This window comes from Barbatula barbatula (assembly GCF_947034865.1).
Source record: "Barbatula barbatula genome assembly, chromosome: 5".
NCBI lineage: Eukaryota > Metazoa > Chordata > Actinopteri > Cypriniformes > Nemacheilidae > Barbatula > Barbatula barbatula.
In genome coordinates, this window is record NC_136769.1 from 4836824 (window position 1) to 4864186 (window position 27363).

Below are 27363 nucleotides of genomic sequence, written 5' to 3' on the forward strand. Positions count from 1 at the left end.
GTGCATATCGTTCCATTACAAATAAGCACATTATCAACAGTTTATGATAAAGGAGGTTTGTGTCTGTAATTATATTGTGACTATAAACCCAACAGCCCTACAGACCTGTCAGAGATGTTGGCTGCGGGTACCAAAGAAGTTCACGAGAAGGCGGAAAACACACAGTTCGTGAAGGACTTCCTGAGGGGACGCATTCGTAAGGAACTCTTTAAGGTAGCATCTTCAGCGTAAGCCATTCTGATCAAATGTAATGTGACGTTTTGGAGTTCTCGTGCGTGTAATCATGAGATTTGACGACGATGGGTATTTTGTTATTTGCTCTATCAAAGTTTTATTAAAGATTATGTTGTCGGGGTAATAAACTGTGCCTGCGCTGTCAGTCGTCTGAAATCTGCGTTTGTGTCGTCAGCTCGGTCACGTGGCTTTATACTTCACTTATTCTGCTCTGGAAGAGGAGATCGAGAGAAATAAAGATCACCCGCAGTTCGCACCGCTCTACTTCCCCAATGAGCTCCACCGGCGCGATGCCCTGGCCCGGGATCTGGAGTACTTCTACGGCCACGATTGGCAAAGCCAAACCGTCTGCTCTCCGGCCACGCGGAGCTACGTGGAGCGCATCCAACAGCTGGGCCGGGAGGATCCTGTGCTCCTAGTGGCTCACGCTTACACCCGTTACATGGGCGACCTCTCGGGGGGGCAGGTGCTGAGGAAGGTGGCCCAGCGTGCCATGAAGCTGCCCTCCACCGGAGAAGGGCTGTACTTCTATCAGTTTGACGGCATCCACAACGCCAAGGCCTTTAAACAGCTCTACCGTAGCCGCATGAACGAGCTGGAGCTGGACGTGAAAACCAAAGAGAAGGTCGTGGAGGAAGCCAACCGGGCTTTCCACTTTAACATGGAGGTGAGGAGCAGGTTATGATGTGGTCCTTTTGGGTTCTAAACGCTTAATCCAAAGGTCACATGCTCATAATATGAGCCTTTGTCAATGGTAATTCAAGATTTTGTGAGACCAATACGACTGATCTTTCAATTCGATGGAAATTAATTTTAATAATGGACATTGTCGCAATTTTTTTGAGCATCGATGTAATGAAAAATAAGAGGCCGGGTTGAGTTTCGTTCACGAACAGATGGAGGGCTTTCACGTCAGAAAAGCTAAATTAAATGTACAAAATGAGGTCGACAGCATTAAGTTATGTCATCTGACCCAAAGATATCAAACTAGTTGCCTCATTCAAGCTCTCCTGGCACGTAGACGCGTCCGCCATCTTGGAACGGTCAACTGACTTCACTCGCAGTTTGCTAGAATGCCACGACTTTTATTCCCCAAATATTGGATACCCTTTCGTTGTTGCCATGTGTTCGTGTAGGAAATATAATGTTTGAGTTGACACGACAACAAAAATGTATTCATAATCATACACATCTAAAGATGGATAACCTGTGGATAAAACAAACCAGAGGAACAGTTACAAAGTAACCCAATTCCACTGGAAAGCCGCAGACTTTGCAACACAGACCGGCTCGCACCGTTCCAATATGGCGGACGACCTACGTATAATGGCCCATAGAAACAGACGCTAATGCGGCATCTAGTGTTGATATCTATAATCCGACCACCAAGTGATTTATCAGATTCTCTTTTTCCTGACGGCTGACCTTTTATACTGTATTTCTCCCGTCATGTTACTGTATTTTTGCTTGTGTGTTTCGTGTAGGTGTTTGGAGAGCTGGAGGAGTTTGGAAAAACCCTTCAGGACGACGTTATGGATGAAACTCCTCTTCATGGTGAAGTGGAGGGAGACATCAGCCAGTGTCCGTGCCACGCTGCCAAATCAGGTAAACACGACAACATGTCTACAGTACTCATGCAGCTAGAAATTGCATATAGGGACTCATTAAAACCATTTGATGTTTTCTTGGTTTCAGTTGCTACAGGCGGATCGGCGTTTATTTGTCAAATGGCCAAAAGCGTGCTTAAAAATCCATCCGGTCAAGTCCTACTGGCTGCCTGGATCGCTGCTTTAGCCGGATTGGCTGCTTGGTACCTCATGTGACTCAATAAGTGACCCAGCGGCACACATTCACTTTATAACTGTCAGGCATTTTCGCACCTTGAACCCTTGAGATGATTTAGTGCACCTCATTTACCCTCATGTGCGAATGTGATTTATATTTTTCATATAGAGGCGGGTAGTGTAGTTTAGGGATTTAATGTGACATTAAGTACTTTTGAACCTGTCAGTGTTTAGGAAACAATGAAGTTAAGGGTGCAAGATATTTTTATAGAGGAGTTTCATCGCATTGGACTCATTTAACGTTTTGGGCCCAAAAATAGTGAATGCAAGAGTTATTTTAGTTTAGTTTTTGTGTTCATTTTAGTTCAAGTTTTAGCGATTTTGGTATATGATTTTGTCATTTAATAATTTATTGATTTATGTTTAACATTGCTATATACGATTAATACCTTCTTATTTTGGTTTGTTTATTATAATTTTACTGCTTCATTTTATTTTTGAGGCAAAATGTAAGATTTTCCAATACTTTTTAAGTTAATATTTGATTTGATTGAAAAGTTTAAAGTTGAGTAAACTAAAATAACCTTGCAACCACACAAGCTCAGTTTTACACAACGTGAAATGCGTGCGAATGTAATGCGTAACGCTGTTTATTACAGCACCACCAGGGTATTTTTAAAGCGACGGTTCACCCAAGCATCTAACTATTTTGTGCTTTAAAACTTGGTTCTGTGGAGCACATAGTATATTTTAAGAGATGTTTCAGTGGTTCCAGTAAGTCAAAATATCTTTTGTGTTCTGCAGAAGAAAGTCATATACAGGTTTGAAGTGACATGAGGGTGAAATCGATGACCAATAATTTGTTTAGGATACTGTATTGTTCTTTTGAATACTAAGGTTTGTTACCGCCATGACGGGGCCAGATGCTTATAATGCCAGGACCAAGCATTGCATGCGTCTTTAAGTTTCTAGGACGGTTTTGATAGAAAGTTTTATTTTATTTAAGCATGATTTGAAATGAAACGCGCTCCACGTTGTGTGCAACACCACATCCACGCTAACCTAATAACCATGGTAAATGTCTAATAGCCAATGTTTTCGGCAGATTGATTACCGTAGTTTTACCACGATGAAGCACGATTATTGCGGTGAAAAACATTCGAGCACTTTTTGTAGTTACTGCGGTTTGACTACAGGTGAAAACCAAAAAACTATGCTTGAGTTTAGTTGGTACATTTTCGTAAGGGACAACAAAACTATTAATGAAAACCTTTGAATATGTTGAATATGAAAGAAACGTGCACTTCACTAATGGCAGAAGTCTGAGCCATTGGTTAAATACGATTGATTTTTGTGGGTTTATGTATGAATTGGCTATATGTGTGATACATAAGCTTACTGCCAATTTTATAAAAGAGCAAAATGTATTCATTTGGGAAGCTCTTAGTGAAGTTTGCTTTCATGACACACTGCAATAGTCCTGAAATGTCTGATAACAGGTGACGTATTAGCCAGGCTGTTATAAACGTGTATTACTTGTTTTTATCAGGGTTTAAATACTCAAATAATATTCAAAAAAGAGTATTTGAATGCTATTTTAACAAGGTGCGAGGTCAAAAAGTATCTCGAGAGTATTTGTCGAATTAAGAGCTGCTTGGTGATTTATTTTGTATAAGATCATTGATCGTTTAACATTATTAACATGGATGCAATAATTCATTTTTACTGAACCTAACCATATAGCACTGTGATATGACACTGAGGGTTCAGACAAATGTAAAGGGTTATAATCATAAGACGGTCACTTTATTATACTGATAATGCTTTTGAAAGTGTTTTATGAAAACTCAAATCCTGGGGGTCTGTACGTCCGCGGCTTTAAACCGGGTTTCTAACCAAAAGAAAATGTACCTTAATGGAAAACCCAGCCCAGACGGCTACTGTATTTAAACAGATCACAATGCATGTGAAGTGTTTTGCATAAATGTGATAACTTCTTTTGTCTATGGAGTTACTGACAACTTGTTTTTAAGCAAAAGACAGAAATAGGAAACTAGTGTACTAGAAGAGTGCTGCACAATACACACTGCTTACTGTTATGAAATATAGTCATGAAAAAACGTGCAGTATAATGTGTGCTAGGGTCACATGACCTTATGACACGACGTGTGTGGTTTCCAGTTATGATCTCTGAATAAAAAATATTTCATTCAGTTTTTTGTGTTGCGTTGTTTACTTTAACGGTCAAACGAATTATTTTTGAAAGTGATCACAATGCATTATGGGATGCAGTATTCTGGACCGATGGTCTAATTGTGGAAAAGAGTTTTCATGAAGTAGGCCACTAATCGTTGGATAAAACGAAAAGCATTTGCGATTCATTTCAGGTTTGAATTTGATATTTGCTATCAAAACTTTCAATATCGAAACTACACAATCTTATAAATAATTGGTTTACAGTATGTATTACTAATGAAAGATGTGATATACACAGTACTTATTAGCAAACTTAGACAACTTATGTGCCGTCAAAGTACATTGTATTGAGAAAAAATGTACTCTAATATCATTTATTTCAAGACTACACTTTGTGCATGTAAAGCTGCATTGCAACAATACAAAATTGTGAAAAGTGGCATAGAAATCTAATTGAATCTAATATTAGCCATATTACAACTGAACCTTAAATCATGTAAAGGCATTGCATTACATCTAAAACGAACGATAATATTCGTTTAAGCCGTGTCATAGATTTCAATCTTAGCAGAAACGCCATTTGAGGTTTGGACTTGATTGATTTTAGTCCACACATGCACTTTTAGTCATACCATTTTCATCCGGTCTGTGTGCCCTCTACAGGTTAAATGATGTTTGTTTTAATATTAAAAGTGATGAATGCAAACTCGGTTTGTGAACCTCAAATTATTCAAATAAAAAACAGATTTCCCAGGTCACACATACAATATTTTATTCATAATTGCATATTTATTCTCTACATATTAAAAGAGTTTGAATATCAACAGTTGTCTATGTACAGTGGTGGAAGAGTTTCATTGAATGCGTGGACAAGATCATCACATTACAACACCGTCAGCGTGAGCGGTGACATCATCTTCAAACACACGAGCCCTGACCCAAACAAACGTTGTCAAGAAAAAACCAAAGGTTGGAGAGGTTACCATCCACTTTAATAGCCAAAATAAGCACTTGCGAATCGCTGTTCTGGTTTCCATATCAGAAACTGAACAATGCGGCTACAAAGAAATTTCTCGGAATTACAGGTCTGGCCAAGATGCCATGTTGATGCTAGGGATGCCGTCACCATTAGATCTTGAACGAAGATGTCCAGACGGCTTCATAGTTTTCATCCATGTGTAGTTTTGAAGGCTCCTTCATCAAGGCCGACATGCGTCTTCAACAGCGTATTCTCCCGTTTTCAGGGTTCTCACATGTGCGGTTAATCTGAATGTGCACTGGCATGTCATCGTCTCAATTTCCAGCCGATCTTTTACCTGTAAAGACAAATGCATGAATAAATCTATGATATTCAACATGGCACAAACTGAAGACAGTTGAATGAAAAGATCTTTAACACTGATAAACTAAATACGCAGCTTCTTATCGCCGGTACAGATAAAGTGGCGTTGAGAAGTGTTTGATGAGAAAGTCACAGTTCAAGCATTGATCTCACACAGTAAACGAACAGATTCCAGATCAGACGTACATTCCCTTTTCTGAGCAACTCAATGTGATTTTGTAATGGATGTTGCAAACTTCGTTTTGTCAAATATTTGGTATTTTGCTTTAGGATCATTTCGTGTCAAATCAAACACATTTGCTGCAAAGAAATGTTGATAATTCAGCTCAAATCTAGTTAACATTTGGATGATAACTTCACTGAAATTATCGGGAAATCCCAAATGTTACATGTTGTACAAGTGAAAATAACTTCAAAAACGATTACATATTTATGCAAAATGCTCGGTTACGTGCCAATAATGACGATACAAAAATAAGAAAACGCCCAAAGCAGGAAACTGAAGTAATGCTAAAGACATCTTGAAATCCTTTCAGGTTTATTAAATCAGTTTTTAAGTATGTTATGTATAAGACCCTATATGTGAAAATGGCAGAGATCCATGTGGAAATTGTAGAACCCCTAGGCTGCCACAAACAGACCATAAACATTTCTAGTTGATTGAATCGCTATCATTCTAACCTTTGGACTACAGTGACACATCCATCCTACCTGGTTTGTGGGGGTCAGGAGCTGCTAAACATTTTCTTTAATGTGCAGAAAAAGCCCTTGCCTTTCTGTTTCTGGCTCTTTTCTGCCCCCTCCTGCACAAACACATGTATTGTCGTGTCTGACCAGCTCTCGTTCCACCGCAGACCAGATGAAAACGTTCACTCACCTGTAGTGGTCTTGGTCACGCCGTTGACCGTTCCCTCAACGTCAGTCTCATCCTCAGCGTAACTCATGAGAAGAGCTCGCTGTCTGTCTGTCAACATCCTGAACACGAGAGCACAGACAACATCAGACTAGACACAATTTGATCCGTCGCAAATGGAATGAAGTGACGCAAATTTGACCCGGAAATGAAATCATCGCTTGATTCATAGTCGACTCCCTTTTTTCCCCAAGCCAATGACATTGTTATTCGTTCACGTTCGGCTTTACAACTTGGCAGACATTACACGCCGCGTGAAATATCATTTTAAAGATATCGTAATAGTTACTTTTTAAATATCTGAGACAAAGTTGACACTTAAATGAAACAACCGAGAACTATAAAAGAATAACATCTTCTCTGGGTCACATTTTATATCTTTATAACAGAATTCCAGCCCTGATGAAAGTGTGCAGATTGGAAATTCTCATCCGTGAAAGTGTCTTACTTGGGGATTTTGATCTTGACGTGGATGTAGTGATCGCCATGCCCGTAACCACTGACCCGCGGGATACCTTTACCAGAGTGACGGATCTTCTGATCCGACTGGATTCCAGGTGGGATCTACGAGAGATTTGACTGCGTTCAAAAATGTGTTTCAAGCCCAAGAAAACGTTAAATCTCATTTTCTTTCTAGTAATCTACTTCAGTGAAACTGTCTGATCGTAATGTGCGTGCACACGTAGCACATTTTCACGGGCAGATACAACAAGTCTCACCGAGAGATTGATGGTCTCGTATAATCCCTGTGCCCGGACCGAGCCGCCCAATATAGCCTGAGCTACAGAGACCATGACATCGGAGTGAATATCAGCTCCGTCTCTCCTGAAGATGGGACTCTTCTGAACCTGAGGGCCAAACACAGACAGTTGTCTGAAAATCCTCCGAGGCCGAAATCACATCTTTACTGAATCAGTCAAATAAGCTTGTGATGTGCTCACTCTGAACGTGATGAAGATCTCCTTCCTCCCGACAGGCATTCGAACCATCTGCCCGTCTTCAATACCTGGAGACACACGTCACGTTCAGACAACGGCGGATGAATGTTCATCGCTCGATCCGGTCGCATGCTCACACTCACCTGCAGGTACAGGTACCGTGACTGTTTTCCTCTGCTTGGTCTGACCCGTCCCTCGACACGCCGTGCAGGGCGAGGTAATGACCGAGCCCCGCCCCCCGCAGCGCCGACAGGTGGATCGCATCACGAACGGCCCCGTGTTGACGGTTTCCTGTAGAGACAGACATCGCGGCGGTGTTAAGCTTTACCTCGCACGTCTGTATCATGCAGAAAGTGCTTGTGACTCACCATCCCCGTCCCGTTGCAGCTGGCGCAGTGCTGGACTTTAGAGCCGGGCTCGTGCCCTCGGCCGTCGCAGCGCTGACACGTGTCATCAATGTTGATGCTGATTTCTTTATTCACGCCTTTAGCCGCCTGAGCGAACGTCAGCTCCATAACATACTGCACAAAACACATCACATTTTAATCTCTCTCAAGCGAAGAGACTGAGAAATCTGAAGAAGAGACAATCGGACCTCGCGAGGCTGATCGTAGACGCCGTTGAAATCTCCGAAACCTCGCGCTCCGGAAAACTCCCCGAAGATTTTGCGGAAGAGCTCCTCGGGATCGATGCTGGCTCCGCCGCCCCAGTACTGCTGACTTCCAGCGCCGGCGCCCGGGTCGAACCCGGCAGAGCCGTACGTGTCGTACTGTTTCCTCTTCACCTCGTCGCTGAGCACCTGAAGACAAACCATCACGTCAACCTCGCTTTCTGCGACAGACAGCAAAATCGAACTCAAGCTTTTAAGAAGAAAACGCGGTGAACCTCGTAGGCTTCTGCCAACTGGGCAAACTTCTCCTTGGCTTGAGGATCCTCTTTGTTTGTGTCTGGATGATACTTCTTCGCCATCTGAGTGAGAAGAAAACACAGTTGTGATGCACGACGGTGTTTATCAGACAACGCCCCCCGGTCATCCCACAAACTAAACCACAGATTCTTAACTCGAGCTCTCAAAGTCATCTTTTTTGAAGGGTTTAGCTCCAACCTTGATCGAACTCATTCGTCCAGAACATCTCGATTCACTTGTTCAGGTTGGAGATAAAATCCATGGCCAAAGAACTAGACGACAAGGAACAGTTCACCCTAGAATGAACCGCCCTTGGTGTGCACGTCTTTTACGTTACTTATGGATTACTTATGTGATTGACATGTCACTTCTGGGTCTCTAAGTAAATGATGGCAAAAATGTCATTCTAGGGTGAACTGTTCCTTTAATAATTCAGTGGCGTCTTACTTGGTAATAAGCTTTCTTAATCTCCTTCTGCGTTGCTGTGCGTGGTACTCCTAGAATCTGATAGAAGTCTTGTTTATAAGCAGGAGCGCTGGTGTGGAAGGACAGCTTACACAGGATCTGAGATGATCCTGTTAACACAGAGATCAGAGATAAAACAGAAGTGTAGTAACATCTGAGCAAACTGTTTGCATTTCTTTCCTTACATACAGAAAGACAATACAGACACCGTGATCTGCTTAAAGTACAAAAAAGATAAATAGAGATAATATAAAACACAAGTCAAATAAAACTCCCGTCGGTGGAAGCCAATAAAGACATATATAAAATCTACCAATAAAACAAATAAATGAATCATTAAATTAAAGAAGTTAAGGTTTTTGATGAAAACATTCCAGGACTATTCTCCATATAGTGGACTTCAATGGACTCCAAACGGTTGAAGGTCAAAATAACCGCTTCAGTGCGGCTTCAGTTTAAACGATACCAGACGATAGGGCTGCTCGATTATGACAAAAAACATAATCGAGATTATTTTGGCCAATATTGAGATCCAAATTATTTAACACAATTACTCATTAACTTTTAAAACAACATAGAAAATAGAAAAAACTTGGCTTTTAAACACTGAATTTAACTGAAAAATAAATGTAAAGAAATAGCACCGCTGAACCCCTGTAAAGGAAAGGGTGCGCTGTGGATTTATACTACAAGAAAAGAGAGGATCCTGCGGCACAATAATAGATCGTTTCGTTTTGGTTAACTGCAAAGGCCAAAACTGAGGATTACGATGAATTTTCGATTCATTGCACAGCTCTATCAGACCACATATAAGGGTCTTATCTAGCGAAACGATCGGTCATTTTCAAAAAATACATTTAATGTATATACTCCATAAACACGAATGCTCACCTTGCTGTTCGGCTGCGAACGGCTGCACGTCTACATGAACTGTTTATTCGCTTCATTTATGTCTGTAGTTATTCAATTCCTGTTATTTATACACGTTATGAAGTCATTTCTTACCCTCCAAAGAAAACGAGCATTCGTGAGAAAGTGTAAGGGAAAAGAGGAATATGCCCTGATGTAATACACGGCCACGATGACAGATGTTATCGATGTAAGGAGGGATGAGACATATTTTAATATATATAATTCAGATTCCACTCAGGTCCTAAATTGTTCTCTTAAAATCAAAGTACATCCCCATGAATGAACGCAACCTCTTCATGTACCGATTCCTCTATAAAAGCACATATGACATTATAAGTCACTAAGATGGTCTCTGAGTGTGTGATGAATGACTTCCGCTTTAAAAAGGGGGAGGAGATCTAAGAAACTGCACCTGACCAGGTAAGGTTCATAACCTTAAGTTACTATGGTAACAGACTCCGAGTATAAGGGACCTCTCTTTTAGAAACTGGCCCCAAATCTGATCACATGCATTGATGCGAGTTGCATTAACCATTTCCTCCATGTGAATAAATCGACACTGGATCTAGATCAGATCAGATCAGATCAGATCAACGCACGTGAAGCCAGTCGTTTTATATGTAGTTTAAACACTCACTCGGGCCTGTTAAGGTCCAGGTCTCACCTGTCATGCCTCTCAATGTCAAGCCGTTCCTCTCTCGCGCGCTCATCCCGCCGCCTGCAGACCAAACCCGCCGGCCTGACAGCTTCGAAAAGCCCCCGTGGGCTCCATTATAGCGGGAGATGTGGGGTGAACACGCCTGTCTGTGGTAGGAGGACACGGCGACTGTGAACCAGCGTGCGGAGCTGCGAGCTGCGGAAGACGCCATCTTTGCCACTCAGAGTCAGCGGCGCGACTGCGCATGCGTGACGGAGAGACGCGTGCGCACTGGAGTTCAAGACCAAAAGTTATCAGACAGGAATTATCAAATAATGCAACCAGATTGACTACATTTTCAATATTTGTACTTTTATAAGTCTCTATAATAGTCTCATAACAGTGTAGTTATCACAACGGTCCCAACTGTGGTTCAACCAAATATTTTATTAGTGTATACGTGTAGTTTATGTAGTATTGAGGCCATGAATTTGTGGTCACCAGGACTGCAAATAAAGTCATATTTGATAATACATTTGTGTGCTGAATAAATACATGTAAATTCAATTAAATTGTATTTATATAGCGCTTTTCACAATTTGCATTGTTCCAAAGCAGCTTTACAGGAGAAAATAAGAAAAACACAAAGACGGTAAAACACATGAATAACTATTCCAATATTAATCAAAACTGTATAAATTAATGACTGTCGCTCTGTATGACGTACGAACTGTCAAAGCAGATCAATGAAGAAAAAACCGCTTAATGCGTTTCTTTACGCAGCTATTAGGCGCTCGATTAACTGAGCGAGCCTAAGAACTGTAAGTCTGGGTTGTTGGTAGAAGGGATACAGATGCGGCCGGAAGTGATGCAAAATCTCGGCATATCATTTAAATAAATTATATTAGTAACAAATATACGAATCAACTGTTTTCAGCGTGACGAAAACATGTGCGGTATTGAAGTGCGCATGCCCAGTGGAGGCAGCTGTATCCCTTCTGTCAAAACCGCAAAGGAGCGCAGCACTGCGTGTATCGCGCACGCTAACTCTGCGTAGAGAAGACGCATTCACAGGACAGAGATCACAACACGCAGACACCCGGAAGATTCAAACGCGCGAGCACGGCAGAATGAATCGCTTCAAGACTTCTAAATATAAGAACACCACTCCGAAAATCCCCAAGAAAGATGTGAGTACATCCTCATTGCATACGATATCCAGCGGTATGAGAGCGGTATTATGTTTATGATGTTATGGTTTTGGGCTGAGTCGACAGTAAGGAGTGGTGCAGATGCGCTGGATGTCTCAACTTCCTTCATGCTGAACACACGAAGCGTCGTAATACGCGTTCATAAGAGATCACGCGCACGAGATATACATTTGATGTTGTGTTCGTGATGATGTCATGACTGCACTCCAGTGATGCTCCATTGCTGCACTGATTCAATTCTGGATTCTTGTTTTGCATTTTGAGCAAAACACCAGGAAAGGCACTGGAGGATTTATGGGGGGGGGGGGGGGGGGGAATAATGCAAAGTTAAATGCAATGATTTGTTTTCAAATAACAAAAGGCTTATTTTGCCAATGATGGGTAAATTGGCATGTTGTCTATTTATGTTTATTGTTTGCGTTGTTTATTGAGTACTTTTGCTTAGCAAATAAAGTTTGCAAAAGTGGAGTGAAGTTTCTGTCAAAATGCCTTATTTCACGCCCGTCACTTTTTCAATTTTTTGGTAAAAGTGGTGATTTGAATTTGCCTTCTGATGTCACCGCTGTCACTTTACATAAGGAAACCAGATTCAACTGCGCTGCAGTGATACAGTGAATGATTTATTTTGAACTATGGACATCTTGTTTGCTTGCGTCATATGTGTTGTTGTTAAATAACAGCTCTGTGGTCTTTCAGCGTAAATGCCTCACATACCCGAGATTAACACAGTGTTTTTTCTTTACACGCGAGGACGACCCTTTGACCCTCACTGCTTAAGAGACCAAACGTGAAAGTTCTGTCCGAATTTACTCGCCTTCAGGTTCTCGCATTCAGTTCTTTGTTCTGCTGAACACAAATGTCAGTAACCAAACAGGTCTCACCCCTCATGGACTTATATGGGAGTCAACGGGGGGCGAGATCTGTTCGGTTGCTGACATTCTTCCAAATATCTTCCTTTGTGTTTAGCGGAACAAAGATATTCAGACAGGTTTATAACAATCTGAAGGTGAGGAAACGATGACATCATTGTCATTTGAACTGTCCCTTTATTCCGAAAGATGACAGGAAGATTTAAAATCAAACTCAGAGCCATAACATTACACGTGTCAGTTTTATACAAGATATCAGAGTAGATGGGTTTGGGAATATCTCTATGTATGTGTCTCACCTAAAGTCTTGCTGAACAGTTTTTAACTGGTTAAGAGATCATTTCATCACTCCATGCTTCATTTCAGTAGTTCAAGATGTTCGAAATCTGTATAAATGTATTTCTGATATTTTGAAGAATGTAGGAAAGCAAAGCGTTCTGGGGCACCTTTGACCACCATTGTCATTTCTCGTGTTCATCAGAACAAAGACATTTATACAGATTTTGGGTAAACTGTTACTTTAAGCTCATTTTGACAGTCACAATTGTTTTATTTATGCATTTGACGTCTTTATCCAAAGTGACTTGCATTGCACTATACATTTGTATTTGAGAATGTGCAATCCTTGGGATCGAACCCAGGACCTTGGCGTTGCCAGTGGCATTGTCACTGAGCAACAGGAAAGCATTTATTTATTATAGGTTATGTTAACTGATTTAATTTTATGTATATATTTATTATATATTAGTCGATTTAACGTCATTTAGGGGGAACATCAAGCATAGTGTTGGAGTCTATGGGTTTTTGGTTCAAGTTGGTTGCAACTGGCCTTTAAACTTGTTTTTAAATCACATGACATCAGTTCACAGTGTTAAAGATTGACCGCCGATGAGCATTTGAACGTCATGCGGTGGTGAGATTGTCTCAGATGGGTAATAAAGATCTCAGTGCCTAGTTTCCAGATTGAATTAAGAACTCAAGGCCAATCTCTTTTTTGGACTGGAGATGTCACATGGATTGTGGATATTGGTGAAATAGATTTGCAAATTATGTTTTAATATGGAATTTAAATGAATTTACGGTGAATGCATTCAAATCTATGAGACTAACATGGTGCACAAATGGATTCAACAATCTGTACCATTCCGCATGAAATGTGCTGTTTGATGGGCAGAATTTGTGGTCATGATGCTGATGTGCTGCGATCCATTTCACGATGATGCTTTATGCTCGCTGAGGCGTTTCATGTCAATATTTTCATATTTTTTAAGTCTGGATTCTGGTCTTATTCCAGAGCACTGGCTTGCTTCAAAACAAAGATGGCGGCATGTGAATCCATCCACATTTGCATTGCGTGCATGCACTGGGCAGATCTAAAGTGACTCTCATTAAAGTTCAAGCTACTGTGTATGTTTCATCAGACGGTCATTTTCTGGGTCGTGATCTTGGTGTATAACCCTCTGATCTCAGGCAATGTCTTACATGACATCTTTCCATCGGTCTCTGCTGGCCCGAATCTGGGCTCTTTGGTTCCTCGTGGCTCTGTGAAGTCAATTGCTCAGTCTTGCTCACACCCCCTGCGTGTTGTTTCATGTTTGCATTCGGAAAGGATTCGAAACGGCTCGGCTGTGCATTGCAGCTCTTCTGCACTTCCTCAAGTTTGTGTGTGTTCGTGTGTTTGTGCGTTCACTGTTTGCTCAAGAAGTGCTGAGTTTCTTTTCATTTCCTCTTTACTGTCTGTGATGTCAAACGTTCAGATAGTGTTGTTCAGGTCTTGATCAGTGCTGCGTTTTGATCTCTCAAGCATTTTTAACTGGGTACCGTGCACAATATCGGTTTGTATAGAAGAACGTCACTTCCTCCACTAGACTTTGAATTCGTCTCAATATTGCTATCAATAAAAACACTGTGGCTTTTTACATTTGGCTGTCACCCAACCTCATCTCTCAACCACAATGTTGAAACCTGCGGTGTAGGATTAGAATGCAGTGAACCTTCATTGATGTCGACTCGAGATCCTGAAGGCAGCGACCGCAGAAAAGTATTTCACAGCATGTTCCTGAAGTCTTTTTCTTTCGATCCAGGGCTGGATTGGTAATGTACGAGGCGGCAGCTTCTCTTCTCAGGGCAACCACATCAAATCCAGCTGCAATCTGGTGGCCTTCAACACAGATCAGGCTGGTAAGAGCAGATCTAGTTGCATCTAAAAACTGTTTTCAATCCCTGCTGTCTTGCTAGCCGGCCAGGTCTGGCTTGTTTGCGGTTCTTCCCAATCTGCACTGAACATCTGGACACCTCAGTTCAGATAACATCTATACACACCCTGTGCAAAACCAATCTCTCTGTAAAAATGTCTGTCTCTTTTTAGGTGGAGGAACACTCGGCTTGTCCTCTGTGAATCCTGGACCTGATGGGAAATGGACCGTGACCCAGATTCCGTGCCATGCTGGTAATAGACGTTATGAATAAAAAAAATATGGCTTTATTCTTACTTTATTGTGTCACGCTTTGGTCCAGGGGCCGGGTTCAAAAAAGGGTTTTTAAGACGATAAATAAGAGCGTTCGTAAGCTAAATTATATAAGAACGTTCCAGTCTTAGACATTTGTCATGTTCTTTTGTTTAAAGATAAAATGACTGAATTTGACAATGGTTATAAGTCCGCTCATGAGGTAACAAGAAATGTATCTTATATCTATCTATTACAGAAATAGTCTACCCAAAAATGTTTTTTTCAGAATAACTTATAAAATTAATATGCACAGTACACAGACACATATTATGTGAACACAAACTTTTATTGTGGATGCGATTAATCGCGATTAATCCTTAGACAGCCCTAATTGTAGGGGATCTTACACACTCGATTCAGTTAACCATGTTGAAATGTGTGATAGTAGAAGTATTTGTTTTGTCCGTTGAGATGCCTCCAGTAAATAAAAGATTGTTTGGATGGTTATTGTTCCCACCTCATGAGGCAGATGTGCTTGCGACCCAGACGAGTCTGTCCTAATATTCTTGTTGATCTCTCTGTTTCAGACCAGGTAACTGACCTGGACTTCTCTCCGTTTGATGACTACCTCCTGGCAACCTGCTCGGCCGATGAGACGGTGAGCCACGGTCTGAGATGGGCTCAGTACTTGTGTCGTCAGATGTTTAGTCACTGGCACAAAGTCTTTTTTAACTATTAGCGATGCATTTGGTCACCCACAAAACCCTCAACCTTAGTAGCTTCAGGTGCACAAGGTTTATTTTGAGACGGGCTGGTTTATATTTGAACTGTTTCTTCTTAAGCTCGTAAGAATGTGCTGCGTCGTCTGGAAAAAAAACAGACAGCACAGTTCTCAGTGTGGTCGGGCTTCAGCGGCATTCATTTTTATTACAACGGTAACCATTGTTTCTGCCAAAATACCAAAGTTACATTTATTTCCAATGCATTTATACGGTGATCGTTTGGGATTAGTCACCACTGTCATAAATTGACCCTGGACGACAAGACCAGTGTTGAGTAGCACGGGAACATTTTTAGTAATAGCCAATAATACATTGTATGGATCAAAATGATACTTGTTTTATGGCAAAAACTATTAGGATATTAAGTAAAGATCCATGTTCCTACCGGAAATATATAAAAACTTTATTTTTGGGAGTAATATGCTATGTAAAGGACTTCATTTAGACAACATTAAAGGCGATATTCTCAATATTTAGATTTTTTTGCACTCCCAGAGTCAAGATTTTCAAATCGTTCAATCCTATCAAAGCCTATTCATTCAGCTTTCAGATTGACCCGTGAGACTGGTTTGGTTTTCCATGGTCACAAATGTATTAGTGTCACACAATCCTGCAAGCTTCAGGTCATTATTGCAAAAGGTTTGCTGGGGAAATATTCTATGTGATATAATGTGATTGTCCTTCAGGTGAAAGTGTGGCGTGTTTGTGATGCGGGTCAGGATCAGCCCAGCAGTGCCGAGGTGACTCTGACTCCTGGAGACGGTCGGCTGGAGATCGTTCTCTTCCACCCTGCTGCTTCAGATCTGCTCGCCGTGGCGTCGACAAAGGGAGTCCAGGTTTGGGACATCACGAGAGACTCCGCCCTCACAGGTACGCACACACCTTTAATTGTGGTAATACGCAACCATCACTTGTCTGATTTAAAGGCAGTGTTAGCATTTTTCCAAAACGCTTTAGAAAACCGAGTCCGGCCGGGTCCAAAACAAACTTACTGTAGCCAATCAGCAGTAAGGGGAGTATACGCTCATGTTGACGGAGGGAAGAGAGCAAGTGAGCATTAGAAAGAACGATGTCGGCAAAGCGATGCGATGGCGACAACAGCTCGTCTAGCGACGTGACAAAATTGAGATTTGCTCAACTTTATACCAAAGGTTGGAGTCTTTATACTCGTCAGTTACTGCAGTGTTTGTTCATAAATGCCTTCTCACGACCTCGTAGTATTGGTCGACCGATACCGATACTAAGAAAGCACTGTGGCCGATAAGAGGCCGATAAAACACAATTGCAATGAAATTAGTAAATGAGAAACACAAAGAAAATTGGCGACACTAAATGAACAATTATCGTCTTACGTGTAACATACTTGAACACAGGAAAAGGTCCACACATGACATTAGTAAATCTTAGTGGCATTTTTGTGAATTATATGCTAATGTGTTGCATGGCGGCCAAACAGAAAAAAAAACGTTAACATTTAAAATGCCGATAAATAAAACATCCAAATATCGTCCGATATATCGGCCAGGGCAATAAATCGGTCTATCACTACCTCTAGACTAGCGACACACAGCGACACAGTTGCCTTTAGGACCCGCTGTATGGTGAATTTTTTTATCTGAGAAACGTTTGAAAGCAAGATCGTCTAAAAATCCCCCCGTTGAGGTTGTTTTGATTCGGATCAGAATGTGAGTAACATCGGTTTTGTTGTTTGTCAGAACCAAGATATGTGTTGTTGTGTTAGCCGTGTAACAAAGCAGTTTTGAGCATTGTTGTTTATCTGGAACCAGTTTGCTGTTTCCTCGTGTCGTCTTTGCTTATTAAATTAATTTGCATTATTATTTGCATGGTCTAAGCTTTAATAAAGCTAAGCATTTCATGCCTGCGTTGCACAGCCCGTTTGAAGGAGGAGCAATGCAGGAAGGGGCGTGTTCCTGTTGCATAGTAGTGTGTTTTGTTGTCGATTTCAAATAACAAAAACAGAAATCGATCACCCTGCCTTTAAAGTCTCGACACTATTTATTTGACGAAGTTTACACTCAAGACCTATTCAGATCGTAACTGTTTAACACGGTTTGTGTAGTCATTTCAGATTTGACAAATGCTTAAAGTGATAGTTCACCCAAAAATCATTGTTTATTCACCCGCAGATTGTTCCAAACCTGTATACATTACTTTGTTATGGGAAGATATTTGGAAGAATGTCAGTTACCAAACAGATCTCATCCCCCTTTGACTCCATAGTATTTTTTCCCTACAGTGACAGTAAATGGGGGATGAGATCTGTTTGGTTACTGACATTCTTCCAAATATCTTCCTGTCTGTTTGGCAAAACAACAAAACGTATACAGGTTCAGAACAACTTGAGGGTGAGTAAATGATGACAGGATTATATTTACTGGGAAACGCTATGAAAAGCTGTAACATTTACCATCTGAACCGTGCACTTCATAAATGTTGTCTGCGTCTCTGTTGTTTGTTAGTTTGATTTATTTATTTGTTTTTGTGTGTGTGTGCAATGTTTTCTCGGATCTGCCGAGCCTCTGGTTTGTTACAGTCCTCTGGGCGTTGAAGTGAGGTAAATGTTTCAGGAGACCCCCATGACTGCTGCCGCTCTCTGGTGCCTCCTGCTGGTGCTGCCCCCAAACCTCACATTTCACTCTCATCCGGATCTCTCTCGCTTTCTCTGTTTGTCCGTGGACATTTCACACAATACTTTGCTTTGTCAAAAGCAAACAGGTATTTGTGGACACCTTCATGCCAAACCTGTAGGACTTTCTTTCTTCTGCAGAACACAAAAGACCAAAATAACATCGAACCCCATGACTACAAAACAAAGAGACATTTCTCAATATTTCTTCTTTTGTGTTCCACTGAAAAATGTCACATAGGTTTTCAACCAGATGAGTGACAACAGAATTTTTTCCTTTAAAGCGGCCCTAACTCAGACAGCTTCTGTTTATGTCATGTTAATCTTGAGAACTTACAGAATAGTATCGCTCCCTTCAAATATATCCGAGTCTTTAGTTTCATCACATTTATAAAAGGCAGATACAGCTGTACGATTATTTCCCAAACCATGCGACTGGTATGGGGGAGAAGACAGACCTAAAAGACGTGCACACACATTGCCAAGAAAACTTTTTTTTTGCTCTCCATGGTGGATGCGTGGGCATGCTTTTTCTGGAGAATTGTCCAATAAGGGACTAAAAAAAGTTATGTAACTTTCCGAAACCTGTTGGAACACTGGGGTGTATCGAGCACAGAAATACTGTGTGATACATCCAACTCGTTTTTTGACAAGTTGACCATGTTAAGCATGAGAAGACAACACGTTTAACAGTGTAAAGAAGTCAGAATGCAAGAAACATTGTTGCAGGGCCGCTTTAAGTACTGACTTGGAATAACGGTATAAATAAATGAGGTTGACGCTTGCGTGAGATCTATCACATGCGCTTTGCCCGGCCTGCTTGCACCACATTTACCAAACTTGCATATCCACTTTGCCATTCCCCAGCGCCATCAAGGCTACCATGTGTGCTTTTCTTCACATCACGTGTGTTTTCTGTGTATGTCCTCATCGATTCTGACACTATCATCTGTTGTGAAGTGTGAACGTACCTAAAATGATCCATGTGAAGGAGAGCAGCTGTGTTATGATCGTTTTTGTTTCAGAACTGGAACAGCATGCAGATCAGATTCAGGGACTGTCCTGGAAGGAAGATGGCTCTCTGTTGGCTTCCTCCTGCAAGGTAAATTATATTTGTATAACTCCATAAGGGTTTAACTCTAAGGGTTTAAAACATAGACACAATTGACATTAAGGCGAACAAAGGGATATTTCAAAACCACATTTCCCCATGTTTGACTCACCCTTAAGGCATCCTGACTGAATATGACATTCTTCTTGAAGAATAATGCAATCGAAGTTATAATAGCACATATCGTTTTTCTTCTCAGCGGTGGAATGGGAGTGAAGGGACGTTGACTTTTTGAAGCTCCAAAAAGTGCATCCATCGAACTGCTCGACACGGCTCTGTGGTCTTAACAAAGGAGTTATCGATGCGAATCGATGCGTTTGTTTAACAGCGCTATTAATATTGATTTATCCCTCGTCTGCGCCTGAACCATAGCCTTGTTTTTCCGGCAAATGACGAAAGCTCCTGCGCAGAGCAGGCGGCATCCTATCGTAAACTAAACGACAAATGCTGCATTCGTCGCCTGCGAGACACCTGCGACGCTTGCTCCGGAAAAACAAGCCTCAGGTTCTAAAAGAAGGTTCTCAAAGCTAGACATCAACATTAATAGCGCTGTCAATATGGAAATTTCTCTTAAACGCATCGATTCGGATCAAAAGACATTGTTTAAGACCTCAGAGCTGCGTCGTGCAGTTCTTTGATCGATGGATGCACTATTTAGAGCTTCAAAAAGTCGTCGCCCATTCACTCCCATTCCGCTTGAAGGGAAATTAAACTTGGTATTATAACTTCAACTGCGTTATTCTTCAAGAAGAAACTCATATTCAGTCAGGACTTGGGGACATATTGTTTTGCCTGTGAAAAATCCCTTTAAGCATTCAACCAATATGGATCAACAATTGTTATGACATCATTCTGCACTTCAGTTTCTTCTCAGATTGCAAATCGTGAGGTAAAATTTGATTTAAAACCATTAAAAAAATGTTATTACTTTAAAACTCCTGCCTTTCTTTCCTAGTTAAGTTCAGATATAAATTTCTTCGAACAAAGCTGCACCCCTCAAGGCACTTCAGTGGGTCTTTAAAAAAATTATAATGACCAAAATCAAACCTGTAGTTGGTACTCTGCTATGCGAAAGTATTTTTGTTTGGATTTGTGTCCAAAATCAATTTAATAATCTATCTCACCCGAAAAATGGTTGTGGGCTGTCTGGTGTAATTGTAGATTCTCACCAAAAGATGTCGCCACTGTGCTTGTTCTTGCGTCATGCGTCTGTGTGCCGATGTGAGCGTCACATCAGTGTGCATCTTCACACAGATTCAGTGATAGTGGTCTCGGTGAGGTCTTCACACAGCATCCTTTACCAGTCTGAAAAACGTAGATCAAGAAAGCCGGTTACTATAAACCCGCCTGTGGTCATCTACTTAAAGACGTGTTCATTTAAAGTTAGCACTTCAATCGTTTAAAAAAAAAGGAAACTTTATATCCACACATGCTTCAGTGTGAGCGATCTTTTGTGGCTCATTTGAAACGTTAAACCACACTTTTCCTGTCTTTCTTTTTCTGGACACAAAGGGTTTCTGTTTGGCAGGAGAAATGCTTTGATTGAATTCACGGAATATGGTTTTGTTTAATCTTGTGGATTACTGGACTCTTGGATTTCACTACTTTATTTTCATATGTCTTTATAATAGCTTTTACAATATAAAAGACTTCAAATGACTTATAATGCATGTGTTTAATTTGAGTCAACATTAAGTACTTATTTTTTACAATTGACAAATATTTGCAACAAATGCTTTTTAACAGTCAATGACGGTCAAACAAAAACGTAAAATGGATTTCGAATCTGAAATTCTTTAGTTAGGGGTGTAACGATTATTCGCAATAACCGTGTTATTAAAAATGCTTTCGTTTCAACCATTTGTCATGGTAAAAATGTCAGAAAGAGTCACATTGGTTACTCCAAATGAAATTGACGGACTCATGAATTTTTCATAAAAACTTATACCGTGAATATCTAGGCGTGTTATCGTGAAGTGAAAGTCTAATACCTGACTCTAAAATAAGTTAGATTCATATTTTTACAAAACCATTTTTCCATTAAAAATCATTCTTGGCAACACACATGAAGTCGTGACTATTAATGATGTGTAGTTTCACATGATAGATGTTGAGATCTGTGAGGGTAACTACGCTTTGACTTTAGTGTCTTTGAAGTTTTGAGAGAAGGAAAGTGCGCAAGTGTCCTGTGGGATCTCGGTGATTTAGGACCCCGATGGAGAGTTTGAGACGGGGACGCAGAGGTGCACCCTCACCCCTGCGGAGGGACCCAGAGAGCAATCCATAACAACAGCACTTTTCCATTAGCCTATTAATACTCCCAGAGCCAATGATGCCGAGGTTTATGAGCGGATGAGGAATTTACAGGAAAGACACATGGCCACCGTTTGCCATAGTTTGTGCTGATCCTGAATGGATATAATCTAGACGCCAATTTTCCTAATCCTTATCTTTAGTGTGAAGTTTTTTGTAAATTGGAAACCCATGGAAAGTCACTGTAGTAAAAGTATAGTATCTATATTTTTCTGCTGGACTGATTTACCTATATCACGTTTGAACTGTGGTGTGACCTCGGCCAATTTATGGTTACTATAGTTTAACTACAAATCAGACCGCTGTGGTTCGTATAGTCAAACCGTGTTGAATTTTCAGAAGGGGAGAAAGACGTGAAACGTGATCTGCGGAGTGAACTGCAGAGGTTGTGCCCTCGCGAGTCCAACTGTAATTCAAGTGAATAGGCCCTTCAATCTTCCCAAATTCACCTTTATTAAAGCAAATAAGCAGCGCTGACATGTGTGTTTAATTCCAGCGATTTCCCCCATCATTAGGTGAAAGGGAGAGAGCGGGGGGTTCGTGACAGGCCTCATTCGGAGTCACGGACAAATTTATCACGCTGCCCGTCTGCACCACATGCGTTCGTTCATTAATGATGACGTTTATGATACAAGTGTTGATTTATGTGCGTGTGAGTGTTTGATACGCATGAAAGCATGTGGCATGCATTTATAGTGGTTTAATAATGTTATCATTTGAATAAAAAGATGTGAACACTTACCAGAAACGAGCTGCGCAGAGCGATTTCTTTTATTTGAAAGAAAGTGGGCGTGTCTAGCGACAAACGTTTGTAATTTGTTCAACTTTATGCAAATGATGAGCGACTTTCGTTTGCATTTTAAAATGTTAACTCGTCTATTTTTTTGTAGTGTCGCATCCCGTCCAGTGTGGACACAGCGTTACGGTTTATCCAGTATGTTTAGTTCGCATTTGCCATGCTTGGTTGACCACACCTTTAAATTTGGCCGGAAAACGCTGCATTGAGCAATTATTACAAATTTTCTTTTGGTTTGCTTTACAGCAGGTCAACAGTATGTTCAAAACTATTTCAAAATGATGATGAACGATGGTCTAGAAGTCAACACGGAATCGAATCCAAATGTCCTCTCAACAGGGTGATGCATTGAATCACGGTTTGCTGTCGTGGTGACTGTAAGGATTGTGTGATATTGACACAAGCGTGTGTGTATTTGTTGTGTGAGGGATTGAAACTCATTTAGACAAACGGAATTGCACAGCTGTTGCATCTGTACACACAGATCAGGTCCTGCGTGTGTGTGTGTGTCTATGCGTTTCATTTATTGGACCGTGTATGTCGGGTCTCTCTCTCTCTCTGATGGGCGTCTGGGGTTATACAGGTCAGACCGTGTGTAGTCTGTTATATTTGAGCAGACTTGTAATAAAACCCTCCCTGTGGACTGACAGGTCTCTGTTTAAAGCGGTACTGATTCTGATCCGGGGTCAAGTTTCACAGAGGGTCATCGTGCTGGCAGGTTTGGGATCAGAACTCTTAGACGGTTTCTTTGGCTGTCCGGTTTTATTTGTATGACTCAAGACCTCTATGGGTGGGCTGCCGGTGCGTCTCATCCAGCGTCAAACTATTAACTGCAAATCAAATCCTGTTCTGTCATAACAACGCGAGAGAGGAAAGAGTTGAAATAACAGGGATCTTATCATGAACAACAGGATGCTGGAGGTTTTGTGCCTATAGAAATAAAGAATTTATATCTTCCACATGTTTTGTTGTCGTTTATTCGATTTGTGATTCGTTTGTAAAATCGCAGAAATAAATCCTCCAGAAATCTGAAGTTTTCAGTCAAATTATGGAGGTCATAGAGGTTTTTGAAAATCCCATAAGAAAAGAAAGTAAGTAGCACCCAAAATATACAATGTTTGGATCAAAATGATCGATTTTTCTTTTATGCCAAACAATCATTTGAATAATAAGTAAATATTTGTTCCATGAAGATATTTTCTACCGTAAATATATGAAAACTTAATATTTGCGAGTAATATGCTATGCTAAGGTCTTTTTACACCCTCAAGTAGTTGTACTCGGCCAAATATTGTCCAATCCTAACAAACCACAAACACATCAATGGAAAGCATCTTTATTCAGTTTTAAGATTATTTGAGAGTTAATTTGGGTTTCGTTGTCCAGGGTTACAACTATCTCAATCATTTCTCCTGGACGTCGATGAGATTATATAGAGAACAAATGGAAACTTTAGCATCTCTGATATTTCTTCTGAGGAAAAGGAGCCAGAAATGTCACATTACAGTTTCAGAAGAGAGTCAACAATGTGTCAAACTGAGCTTGGATTTGTTAAATTTGCAAATCAAAAGTCAAAATTATCACATTATCACATCACATTTTCCCAAATCCAGATTATTTTACAGTAAAGTAGTTGTCAAGAAGTGTGCTTCATGGTGAGCGGTCACTGTTTGTTTATGTTGTGTGGATTAGAAATCTTGGCCCTGGCGACTTGTGCTTTGTGTGTTTGTCAGGAGATTATGGTCACAGACGATGCTGTGGCGGTTTCTGACGGAGGGCATTGTGGGAAAGGAACTTCTGTGTTATTTTAAGGGAGGGTTTGAAAAAATGTCTTGGTTTCAAGTGGGCTAGTTACATTTAGCCTCTATTCTCCATCTCCGTTTTAAACATGAAATGGTGAGTTACTTCATATACTTCTTTACGAGTCAAGTCAGAGATTATTTCTCTGAGGTTTCACAAGTGTATGTGTCGGTCTCTGGTCTTCATTAAGGATATGTTTTGTTGAATGAGGACATTGAGCGACAGCACCCACAGACTGTTTCTATTAGCTCTCACTTCCTCTCGCTGAGCTCACGTTTTCTCTCTTCTAATTGGCTGTATTTTTGAGATAATGAGGTCACCTGATGGTCACTGATTGTCTGAACTGATCTTGACATCGAGGTTAAATCAGACGGTTGTTTCTGACTGATTTAGAACCACAGTACATTCAGACAAGTGTCAAACATTATTAAGTTTTCAATTGGAGATGTTTTTAATGCTACCCTAGTGTAACGTCTATAGACGGTTTCAAAGCAACAACATAAACAAACGTTACTGCGCATGTGTGTGTTCGTGGTCTACCATTATCTTCTGGTATACATTTGCAACAATAGAGCGCCTGTAGATTATTTCTGATAACAACAAATCGAGAATAACCCTTACTTGGCTAAACTTGTCTCTCCAATATTTCGAAATTAGTACCTAGCTCAACCACTAAACTGAAATGGTCTATAAAATTAGGTTTGCTTTTAAGAGCTACTTGTAAATGGTTTCAGTGGCAACAACATAAACATAAACGTTATGTAGCCCAAACTTAAAGGAATTGTCCACTTTCAAAATACATTTTCACGATACTTTACGCACTCATGTTGTCATCTAAGATGTTATGTATTTTTTTCTTAAATCTGAAAGAAATGAAGGTTTTTGATGAAAACATTCCAGGATTATTCTTCATATAGTGGACTTCAATGGACTCCAAACAGTTGAAGGTCAAAATCACAGTTTCAGTGCAGCTTCAAAGGGCTTTAAACGATACCAGACACTGAATAAGGGTCTTCTCTAACGAAACGATCGTTGTTTTACCTTTCAACTCCCTTTTTTGTAAACAGTATTTGCACGTTCAACTTGTAAACACTGACTCGGTACTTCCGCCTACATCAAGCATGAAATTTTCTACGTAATTAAGTAATACGTGAAGTCATGAACGCGTTGCAGAACAGAGCAAGGCGAGCATTTGTGTTTATAAAGCAAATACATTTTCATTCTTTTAAGAACATGAACGATTGTTCGCTAGATACGACCCTTATATACCACCGTCTGGTATTGTGTAAAGCCCTTCGAAGCTGCACTGAAACTGTAATTTTGAACTTCAACCGTTTGGAGTCCATTGAAGTCCACTATATGGAGAATAATCCTGGAATGTTTTCATCAAAAACCTTCATTTCTTTTCAACTTAAGAAAAAAATACTTAAACATCTTTGATGACAACAGGGGTGAGTAAATTATCATGAAAATGTATGTTGAAAGTGAACAATTCCTTTAACTTCCGGTAGAGTTACCGTTGAGTAGTTTCAACTTATTTTAATTTAATATTATTCATATCATAAACAATGAAACAAATCATATTAATGTAAAATAAATTGTTATATTATAATCAAACACAGTCCAGAAGTTTGCCAGGCATGTGTGTGTCCAATGAAACCATCTATGAAACATATAATAATTATCACGTCTGTTAATTATTAAGTCTGACTTTATTTACTTTATTAAAAATGATAATTAAGAAGTCGTTTTTTGTGATTTACTTTTTTTATTCGTCATAATGTAAAGAACGTTCTATGAAAGTATTATCTTGATATCTTGACTATTAACTAACTGAGGTAAAACAAGTCAAAGATTGAAATCGGTGTTTAGGAAGCCAACTTTCAGTATTTTTATGCAAACTAACAAAACGTAGTGTCAATAAAATCATTAATTTCAGTTTAAATAAAAATGTAAGAACTGTGTACTGAAATCTATGAAGTTATTCATTATGTGATGCATCTAGAATCATGATCTATTACATTTTAACCCGTTATCATTTTCTCTCTATAGGACAAGAAGCTGCGTATCTTTGACCCGAGGGCACAGCCATCAGCGGTTCAGGTTTGTAAAAAGCTCTTATCTTTACCAGCTTCCTGTGCTGGACGCATCATTTCCTCTTAACCTTTGACCTGCTGTCACCTTACTCAAGCGGGCACAACCATCATTATTGTTTTATTTATGTATGTTTCTATTTCTTGCACATAAATGACTTGTAATAGTGATTCCTAGTTGAAGCCGTCGGGTTTGATTTTGTAAGAAATGTCAGTTTGATGTCATTTGATTTGAACACGTGTAATGTGCATAAAGCTGCAATTTTATGTTTCAAACTGAGGTGGCGATGTAGAGACAAAAGTCCATCTTAAACTTTCTATGAATGTTCATATACTCCATAAAGATGGTTCTTCAATTCACATTGCTTGTTTCCCACGAGCTGGTCACCGTAGAAACCCTCTGAGAACCCTGGGAAACGGTACAGTATGAAGTCCGTGTGACCCTGACCGTTTGATCCGTGGCACCGTGATGGTGCGATCGAGACCGTGGCGTCCGAAACGAATCAATCCTACCGACCCGAGCAGGAACGAGGAAGTTCGGATCGAGTCTGACCAAACATTCCCACAGTCCTCTCTGAGGTGAGGTGTGACCTCGCCCGAGCCTTCACCAACAGCGAGAGGCTTTTTATTTGTAGTGTCTTCCGAAGGTACATAAAGCTGAGGCCGAATCAGATGACGGTGGATTATCTATTACCCATGCGGCTCTCTGAGCAAACAACCGGTAGTTTGGAAGGTTTACAGAAAGGATTAACGTCTCCGAACGTGTCAGATCTGACATCCGAGGCCCTGCTGTGATCTAAACACACACACACACTCTTGTGCGATCCGTGTCGGTGTGTTGTTAGAGCGTCAGATTATTGGATTTTGGCCCGGTTTCTTCTGTCAATGTGTGCATGAGAGTTTTTGAAACTGAGAAGGTTCAATACGACACACGCTTTGTGCCTTCATCTCTGTCTTCATTTG

General features: G+C 40.5%; 3 protein-coding genes across 3 annotated transcripts in view; 2 read left to right on the forward strand and 1 right to left on the reverse strand.

Annotated features, from left to right (window-relative positions):
- Positions 1-4227, forward strand: part of hmox2b (heme oxygenase 2b) — a 5923-nt gene extending 1696 nt beyond the window's left edge. Inside the window, exons 4-7 of the mRNA XM_079457644.1 lie at positions 96-213; positions 410-901; positions 1719-1839; positions 1930-4227. Of these exons, the coding sequence (XP_079313770.1) occupies positions 96-213; positions 410-901; positions 1719-1839; positions 1930-2057 (859 nt within the window). The 3' untranslated portion in view covers positions 2058-4227. The remainder of the gene's footprint in view (positions 1-95; positions 214-409; positions 902-1718; positions 1840-1929) is intronic.
- A 562-nt stretch (positions 4228-4789) lies between these two features.
- Positions 4790-11651, reverse strand: dnaja3a (DnaJ heat shock protein family (Hsp40) member A3a). The gene is made up of 11 exons (XM_079457537.1): positions 10356-11651; positions 8762-8889; positions 8293-8376; positions 8003-8206; positions 7776-7928; positions 7551-7698; positions 7411-7475; positions 7189-7317; positions 6918-7033; positions 6434-6531; positions 4790-5530 (listed from the first exon to the last, which is right to left on the reverse strand). The coding sequence occupies exons 1-11, from the start codon at positions 10558-10560 to the stop codon at positions 5508-5510; spliced, it is 1353 nt and encodes a 450-aa protein (XP_079313663.1). The 5' UTR covers positions 10561-11651; the 3' UTR covers positions 4790-5507.
- The window catches only part of LOC306894771 (coronin-7-like), a 34597-nt gene continuing 18638 nt past the window's right edge, over positions 11405-27363 (forward strand). Inside the window, exons 1-7 of the mRNA XM_079457538.1 lie at positions 11405-11518; positions 14493-14589; positions 14777-14857; positions 15446-15516; positions 16327-16510; positions 19313-19389; positions 26360-26410. Of these exons, the coding sequence (XP_079313664.1) occupies positions 11459-11518; positions 14493-14589; positions 14777-14857; positions 15446-15516; positions 16327-16510; positions 19313-19389; positions 26360-26410 (621 nt within the window). The 5' untranslated portion in view covers positions 11405-11458. The remainder of the gene's footprint in view (positions 11519-14492; positions 14590-14776; positions 14858-15445; positions 15517-16326; positions 16511-19312; positions 19390-26359; positions 26411-27363) is intronic.

Bases quoted from the DNA above. Each gene is read 5' to 3' on its own strand.
- dnaja3a (XM_079457537.1), bottom strand. From the start codon at position 10,560: ATGGCGTCTTCCGCAGCTCGCAGCTCCGCACGCTGGTTCACAGTCGCC. The intron at 8,207-8,292 runs GTTCACCGCGTT...GTTTGTCTTCAG, and splicing joins AGTTGGCAGAAGCCTACGAG to GTGCTCAGCGACGAGGTGAA. The intron at 7,476-7,550 runs GTGAGTGTGAGC...GTGTGTCTCCAG, and splicing joins CACGGTACCTGTACCTGCAG to GTATTGAAGACGGGCAGATG.